Source organism: Triticum urartu, chromosome 7A, assembly GCF_056163025.1.
Source record: "Triticum urartu cultivar PI428250 chromosome 7A, HENAU_Tu73, whole genome shotgun sequence".
Lineage (NCBI taxonomy): Eukaryota > Viridiplantae > Streptophyta > Magnoliopsida > Poales > Poaceae > Triticum > Triticum urartu.
Genome location: NC_141879.1, coordinates 30,745,566 through 30,754,857, shown reverse-complemented (window position 1 = coordinate 30,754,857; position 9,292 = coordinate 30,745,566). Strand labels below are relative to the sequence as shown.

The window sequence follows — 9,292 nt, the reverse complement described above, 5'->3', positions numbered from 1 at the left end:
GTGAGTTCCAGTCCTCACCTCTCTTGTCCGGGTACCATGCATCCTCGGAGCAGTCGGAGGGCTACGTCACGGGTCCAGAGGAAGGGGAGAGCTCCCGCGCGGTGGCGGCTCTCCTACACAGCCCGCTGAAGCGACGGCATGAGCTGTGTGGCGCATGTGGCCCATTGGCGTTCAGGTCAACATCGGACAAGGGGCTGTGCGGGTTCTTCTGCGCCTAGGCCGACGGCTCGCCCATGCACTTCTTCGCCTTCTTCGACGGCCAGGGCGACCCCAAGGTAACCTCCCCTCTCCTCACCTAGTCGTTGGTTCACTTGGCCAGACTACGAACCTTCCACGCCATATCCAGGTCGAGTACTTGACACATGTGCACCCTACCTTACACGTTTGATTTGCTTGGTACGTAGCGGTGCAGCTGTCAGCCCTGTGCAGGGAACAGATGCACGCCATCTTGGTGGAGGAGCTCGCCGGCCCGGAAAATGAAGAAGAGGCGGAGTGTCATGCGTGGGAGGCGGTGCTGAACCGGAGCTTCGAGCGGGCGGACGCACTAGGGATGGGGTTGTCGGAATCGGGATGGCCCGTCATGGGGTACACTGCCGTGGTGGCGCTTCTGGTCCGCGGTAGCATCCTGGTGGCCAACTGCAGCGACTCCCGCGCCGTGTTATGCCGTGCCTATGATGCCATCCCGTTGTGAGAGGACCAAAGGTGAGATTAATCGCGTCATGCGCATTGTATTTTTCTCCTTTGGACAAATTTTGAGCTTGATGAGGAGTGGATACAGCTGGAGCGGGCGGACGAGAGGGCGCGCGTCAAGGCGTCCGGAGGCAAAGTGTGGAGCTCCAACAACAGGCATCTGCGGGATTGGGGGGCTTGCCATGTCGCGGGCTTTAGGTACGTACGTATTACTATTGTATCAAAGGCGTGTATAGTTTGTTTGGTTCTTATGCACACGCTTTGAAATATGCGGTAAAGATTTTTGAAATACACGATGAACATCAAATATGTGTTGAAAACTTTCTCAAATACAAGATGAACATTTATCAAATATGTGTTGAACACATTTTCAAATATTTGTTGAACACCTTTTCAAGTACATGATGAACACTTGTTTGAATAGACGGTGAATATATTTTTTCATATACACGATGAACCTTTTTTTCCATACGAGTGTGGTGCAAAAACACTTCACGCCAGAACATTTTATCATCATCCTCCAGCCTTCCGAGTCTTGTGCCCTTTCTCGCATCCATTTCTTTCTTTCCTCTCTCTACCTCTACACCGTCTCTCTTCCAAGACAGGTTACTTTGTTGGCTCGTAGAAAAAATTAGTATCACGTCCATTGTAGGGGGGCACTAGTAGAAAAAGGGTCTAATGTGAGACACATTAGTGTGGGTTTGAAGTTGGCCCGGCACTAAAGGCACCATATGCATTAGTATCGGTTCGTGTTGAGCCTTTAGTACCAGTTCGTGCCACGAACCGGTACTAAAGGGGTAGTGGCAGGCTGGCGCTAGGCCGGGTCCCCACGAGCCCCTTTAGTACCGGTTTGTGACACAAACCGGCACTAAAGGTCTAACCAATAGTACCGGTTCGTGCCACGAACCCACACTAAAGGGGACAAGCCTTTAGTGTGGGTTCGTGACACGAACCCACAATAAAGGGGGCAATTTTCATACTCTAACCCCCCCTTATCGCCATTTCAGTTTTGAAAAAATCAAAAGAAAATGATAAAAACTTCAAAAAATAAAATCCTTCGAGAGGTAGTTATATTACTACATCTACTAGTTAGGAAAATTTGAAAACTTAAAATTGGACATGTTTTGCAAAAAGTATAGGGAAGATGTAAAACGGCTATAACTTTTGCATACGATGTTGAAAAAAACGTATAATATATCAAAAAATTCAGCACGAAAATCCGCATCCAATGGAGACCGCCTACGGCCTGTTTGCAATTTTTTAGAATCCTCAAATTCCAAAAGGAAAAAAAGATATGGTCAAATTTCAGTTTTTTTTAAAAAAATTGGTTATATCTGGTCAAACTACTTATTCAAGAAGTATTAATGTTACTACATAATTATTCAAGAATATTAGTGTTACTAAATAATTATTTCAATTTTTTGAATTTTGGTCAAATCTACTCAAAATATGGTCAAACTGTGGTCAAAGTATGGTCAAACTTATTCAAGAAATATTAGTGTTACTAAATAATTACTGTTTTTTAGAATAATAGTTTCAAACTCAAACGGTGAAATGTGTGACCTAATGCTCAAGCTAAACTGCTAAGGGTTAATAGGATTGATAGCTTACATTTGTCAGGAAAACAACAAGTGTAGACTTAGAATGTAGGGGGAATAGAACTTCGAAGTTAAGTGTGCTCAGGCTGGGGGGGGGTGAGAGGATGGGTGACCGGCCGGGAAGTTAGGCGATTTGGAATGAGTGATCCACACTTGAGTAGTTAAGAGAGGTGATTAGAGAATAAATCATCAAATAATTCAGAAAAAATAAAAATAAAAAAAATCAAATTTTTTTCCAAAGGTCCCCCATACCAGGGCGCGAGCTCACGCCACGTGGTGGCACTTTCGGTTCGTGTCGAACCGGTATTAAAGGGGGGGGATGGAACAGACACTAAAGGCCCTTACGAACCGGTTTTCAAGCTCCGTTTTCTACTAGTGGGGGAGCTACACGCGTTATATCAAAACGGCTTAAACCTCCATTTAACAGTTGAGCCCAGTATATATACTAGTATAACGGCCGTGCGTTGCCACGGGCTCTTCAAAATTTATAATCAGTATCTTTCATTTATCATCCCCTCATATTGGGTGATTATGGGGTGCTCTAATTAGAAACACAACAATCAAATATTAGGAAATTTCACCGAACGAACAACAACGAATAATACGATATCTATCAAACGAATAAAATGAGGTCATATTTTTGGTCCGTCATGCACTTCTGTTGAAAAGTGCCTATCCCTTTTAGAATCAACCCACTGTTTGCTCGCACGCAAAAAAAAATACATCTCTAAAGTGGGGAACCGATCAGTGCCAAAAAGAACTCAAACTCCTATCCAATCTCGACTTCGTGCTCTTCCACTTCCATTGATAAAGATGGGACGTCAAGGGTTTCATCATGATGACCTCGAGCAGCCGCCGACATCCCTCCCCACATCTACCCCTACCCCCTGCTGCCGCTTGCACTGTCCTTGCTCCTCGAGGGAGCTAGGGACACAATGTTCTCTAGGATGGGCATGACCAGATCCACGAGGAGGCCACATTCTTCCATGGGAACCCAACCAAGCACCACCCTTCGCAACCATCCAATCCCAGCCTAACAAAGTCAAGACCCGCCATCGATCCACAAATCAGGCTCGCCGCATCCAGGTTCACTGCAAGTCTGCGACGAGTCTGTAGTCGACATCTTGACTTTGGCTATCCCCACGGAAGAATCATCGGATCCTGCTTACTTTTACCATCACTTCGTCTCTTCCCAAGGCAGCGACACCACCCAGCCAATCACCACCACCGCTTGCGGCTTGCCTACATAAAATCATGAGAAATCCCCACGGCGGTGCTGTAAGATCACCTTGGCGACCTCGACAGTGACCGACTGGTCTAAGATCTAAGCTAGCCGCTCTTTGTAGAAACCAATAGAAGTAGGCATGTGACTCAGATTTGTTCTTTGGTGTGCATGCGTTTCTTGCTGCCCACCAGCTCTTGTCTACAACTCGCCTATCTCTGTACCAGCTCTTGGTCTACAACTCGCCTATCTCCATTCTCGAGATGACCAAGCTCGATGCGCAAGCCGCATACGTCTGCTAGAGCTATATCCAGGCCCTATGATTTTTGGATCACTGGCACTATGGGTGCCAGGACCGGAGTCGCCCTCATACACCAAGTGGATCAAGGAGGCCCACCACCTAGACTCTACATCGCAACATTTTGTGTTTTCCTATAAAAAGTAAAGAACCTTCTCTAATAAACGTAAATATAACCTTTTGGTTTTATAGTCTCAACTTTCCTACACTCCAATACCAGAAGGATTTGTTGGTTTTATTTAATGACCTTCTTGAATGTCATTCACGTAGAAAGGTAGTAATACAATCTGTGATATTAAGGCAAATTATTGGTCATATTAAAGTGCAAAAGGCCCTATAGGAGTCAAAGCATGACTTTTATGGTTATACTGTAATTTGCAAGATCTGAGATTTATGCAAGTGTACAATTAGAGAAGAGCCAATTAAATAGATTTTCACATTCAGAATAGTACGATTAGCAGTAGCACTTCAATTTTTTCATGTTTGATCAGCTTGCTAGGTGGGTATCACTAAGCATGTTGGAACGATGAGCATAACCTAACTTAGTTCAGTACGTGTTGCTGCAAATTAGTTCAGTACGTACGAAGCTGTTGCTAATTTCAATGCCTGGCTGTTGCAAGTTTCTAATGAAAAAGTACTTCAGGTCAAAGGTCAGGGAATATACACTTTTGTTATCATGGTTGTTTCCTTATAGTGAACAACTTTGATCACCACTTCAGCAGCTACTATCTATAAGAAGACATTAGCTAAGTAGATACAGGCAAAGAAAGCATGTAGGCAAAACCAGAATTAAAACATCCTTCTCAATGGAGCTCGTGCAGTTCGGAAGACCCTAATCATCGATGAGGGACCCCTCCGATGGTAGCATGGCGTGACAATTGCCGTCAATGACGACACCCAAAGTACCTTGCACAATCCATCGATCCAGTTCGGAACGATCAAGCACATACCTTGCAAAGTGATGTGGATCTGAAGCAGAGGTGGGAAGGTAAAGGCTCAGGTGAGGTGGAATGACACGTTGATATAGACGTGCACGCATGAGAATAAGGCGGTGCCCAGGATGGATCTCCATCGGAGGAGGCCGGATCCGCTGGGGAGGAGGTCGCTGTAGTACCTGCCATCTGTGCGATGGATCACGGGGCTGGCACGCAGGGGGAGGGGATAGGAGGGAGCGGGTGGGCTAGAGCGCAGATGGCGGGTGCCCCCGACGACGGCTGGGAAGGACGGTGGAGGAGGTGGATGAGGATGGCGGCGGCGGCGGTTGCGCCTCGTCCGCAGCCGTGCTGGTGGTGGTCGATGCGAGAGCCGGATGGCGTCGGCCAGAATCAGGCAGGGGCAACAAAGATTTAGAGGAGAGAGAGAATGGAGGCGATGAGCGATGGGAGGAAGGGCCACTGGCGATTGGGGTGGCCTCAGATCCGCCCTCCGTGGCCGCCTATTTCATGGGACGAACACCCGTGCTCACCGTCGGGCTCGCCTTCGGCCACTCCCTCGCCGACATTCACGACGTAGAGCCCCTTCCTCCGATCCCATTTGCAAGGGAGGCAGCGCCATCCTTCATCGCAGAGAACGAGTCCACACTGAGATCCCAACCAGATCGTGATTGCGCCTCCCCAAACCGCAGCGGCACATCCCACTCCATCAACGACCAACCTATATGAGGCGGAGGGTCAGTGTATGACGCGAGCGCCGTCACCATGGACGTGGGGGACGCCGTAGGTGGGAAGGAGGCGGCGACGGCGTCTGTGTCAGGAAGATCGGACGACGGCGGCGCGTTTACTCGAGGGGATCGAGAGGAGCTGCGTTTGGTGCCGGGTGGGTTCTTTGGTGCGTGCGTGGGGCTGGAGATTGTGATAGGTGATCAGGTGAGGGCGTGCCATACCTGGATCGATAGCCTTACCATACCTGGTGGTAATTTAAATTTATTACCATATTCGATATTTCCCGAGTTATGGCCTTACCATACCTGGATTGATAGCCTTTGGGGTAATTTAAATTTATTACCATATAATTACCATATTCAAAATTTCCTGAGTTATGACCTTACCATACCTGGATTGGTTTATTACTATACGTGGATTAATTATGATTTATTACTATACGTGGATAGCCTTACCATACCTGGTGGTAATTTAAATTTATTACCATATTCGATATTTCCCGAGTTATGGCCTTACCATACCTGGATTGATAGCCTTTGGGGTAATTTAAATTTATTACCATATAATTACCATATTCAAAATTTCCTGAGTTATGACCTTACCATACCTGGATTGATTTATTACTATACGTGGATTAATTATGATTTATTACTATATGATTTATTACTATACGTGGATAGCCTTACCATACCTGGTGGTAATTTAAATTTATTACCATATTCGATATTTCCCGAGTTATGGCCTTACCATACCTGGATTGATAGCCTTTGGGGTAATTTAAATTTATTACCATATAATTACCATATTCAAAATTTCCTGAGTTATGACCTTACCATACCTGGATTGATTTATTACTATACGTGGATTAATTATGATTTATTACTATATGATTTATTACTATACGTGGATAGCCTTACCATACCTGGTGGTAATTTAAATTTATTACCATATTCAATATTTCCCAAGTTATGGCCTTGCCATACCTGGATTGATAGCCTTTGGGGTAATTTAAATTTATTACCATATAATTACCATATTCAAAATTTCCTGAGTTATGACCTTACCATACCTGGATTGATTTATTACTATATGTGGATTAATTATGATTTATTACTATACGTGGATAGCCTTACCATACCTGGTGGTAATTTAAATTTATTACCATATTCAATATTTCCCAAGTTATGGCCTTGCCATACCTGGATTGATAGCCTTTGGGGTAATTTAAATTTATTACCATATAATTACCATATTCAAAATTTCCTGAGTTATGACTTTACCATACCTGGATTGATTTATTACTATACGTGGATTAATTATGATTGATTACCATAAATACGTTGGGTATTGCCGGTCAGACGAGAAAAGAGAAAAACCGGTGGGAGGGGCTGGTGGGAGGTGGGACAAAGAAAAACTGGTTGAAAATAAACCGGTTGAAAGTGGGGGGGACTATTCAACCAATTCGTCCATTAGGAGTAGAGATGGTGGTCTACAAACAACCGGCAACGTAACCCACCTATATGTATAGAGTCTGGATGTATTGTTCCTGGAAAAAAAAGAGAGAGTCTAGATGTACTGTTAACAAGTCGATCTTCTGTGATCTTGTCGAGCACGACGAGGCCCCATCTGTCGTGGCGGATCAGATTTTTAGGAATCGTCTCACGTCTGCTTTGGTAGTTGACTGAGAAGCAGCGACGGCGCATATATCTGGCACTAGCCGGAGCTCTAGGATCTTGAGCAAAACAGGATCTTTTTTTAGAACGAAGGCTCAAGGGGAGCCCGGCTTTGAATTAACGAAGCCATCAACCGGCCAGGATTACACAAGGCCACCAAGCGATAACGACCGAAAGATACAATGGAGCTTAGTGAACAGCTAACAATGCAACACACACTAGAGCAGAAAGAAAAAACATGGAGAGCCCTGCTAGTAATGTCGAAGCCTACTGCACATAGTCAACAGAGAGAGGAGCAACAGAGAAGCCTCGATGATCAGCCGAAGACCAGAGAAAGGTGTGAACTGTCTGAACCCAAGGGCAAGGGGAGAACATCGCTCCCAATGCCGAAGAGGAACCCTTTCCTCTCGCCTAGGCTCGAAGGCGCCGCACCGCCGGATCGTTGGAGCTCACCCGAGAACTAAAGCAGATGCCAACCGGATCCCCATCGCAGACAAGTTGCACAGCCCTCGCCACGCCGCAGGCACACACCACAGCTGCACTGCCACCTCTCCTGAACAACCAAGAGCAGAAGGATAGCCGTCGGGAGGTCGCCGAAGAAGAAAGCCGCCGAGACCAAGAGGGGAGCAGGGGAGCACCAGGTCCCGTTCCATGGCCGCAAGAAGGACTCTTGCAGGAACGAGCACCCTCCACAGAAAACGCAGCAAAGCACCTCACCGCCACCTTCCTCGACGACCCAGCAGGCTTGCCCGTCGATCCCCTCAGGTGGCCGCGAGGGGGGGCTGGGATTGATGGTGTGGCGGCGCGGGGGAAACCCTAGTCGCCCCCGAGTCGCCCTCGGGAGGACGACGCGAGGGCCGGTGTCGGCTCCTACGTTCGCCCCCACAATAGCTTTTTTTCTGCTTCGATGTGATCTGCCCGTAGCAGCGTTCCTGCCGGCGTCGTGTGCACTAATTGGACGCGCTAGCCAGCACTACCGCGTTTCTTTCTTTCTTTGGATTTGGAAGTTTGCTGGCACATGAGTAGAGTCGTGGATCATGTATGCGAAAAAAATTCAGATTTTTTGAAAAAGAATCAGTTTCTATTTTTTTTCTGAATTTACTATTCATAACAGGTGCGTGTGTCGAACCATGCCCCAGACAAAATTCATGTTCATTGAAAATCTCGAAATTTTAAAATTTCTCGAGCTGGACTGAGGTACGTATTTGGAAAGTGTTAAAAGAAAAGCATAAAAAATGGGAAACGACAGAAATAAAAACCTTCCAGTTTTACGGCATTAATTGGAATTGACAGGACCCAACATGCGTTCAACGGTGGAACGGCACCCTAAATTACGGAGGTGCCCACACGCCTCATCGAGGTGCTACACATAATCAGAAAGTTCAGTGGCGTCCCTCAATTATGTCGAGGAAGGAGATCTCTCCAACGTGTTGGCAGCGCCCCTACTACGAGCTGAAGCGGCAGCGGGGGCAGTATGGCCAATGGCTTTCGGGTCGACGTCGGAGCTTGTGCAGGTTCAGCGGAAGATGATGGTCATTTCTATGCATAACTGTTTTGACAAATATTTTTTTTTTATACATGATGAACTTTTTTTTCCATAGGAGCGTGGCGCAAAAACACTTCACGCCAGAACTTTTTTCGTCTTCATCCTGCAGACTACATGATACATCAATTAAATTAAGAGAGAGCAGTAGAAAATACCTTCTCCATTCCCCTGATCAAAAAGTGTCCACCAGAATAAAAAAGGCAGTCACTTTCCCTGAGTTCATGCAACCAAGATAAATTTGAATTAACCATAACTGGAAGGCGACCAATAGTAGCCAGATGAGTTTCATCCACAAGAACTCTCTTGTACCCAAAAAGATCATTCTCTGTTTTAGACTTGTCACTTTTCTCCATAGAATATATTTGTTAACAGTTTAGAGCACGTCGGTAATTGCTGACTCAGTGACTACAACACCTTAATGCACAAATATGAGTATCCGATATTGATGAGGTAACTTCAAAATGCACACACCGTGAGAAATCTTATCACATAGTTCATATAAGTAAATTAACATATGAACACAACTGTAGAGAGATGTTTTGCAATACAATAATCCTTGTATTGATGGGGTGCTGGTGCACGTATATATAAGTACAGGGTAGGC

At 45.9% G+C, this 9,292-nt stretch overlaps 1 protein-coding gene across 1 annotated transcript; it reads left to right on the top strand.

Moving 5' to 3' along the window:
* Positions 1-233: 233 nt before the first annotated feature.
* LOC147957281 (protein phosphatase 2C 53-like) lies at positions 234-691 on the top strand. Its single transcript, XM_087531628.1, has 2 exons — positions 234-275; positions 413-691. Exons 1-2 carry the CDS (start codon positions 234-236, stop codon positions 689-691), a joined length of 321 nt encoding a protein of 106 aa, XP_087387754.1.
* The last annotated feature ends 8,601 nt before the right edge of the window (positions 692-9,292 follow it).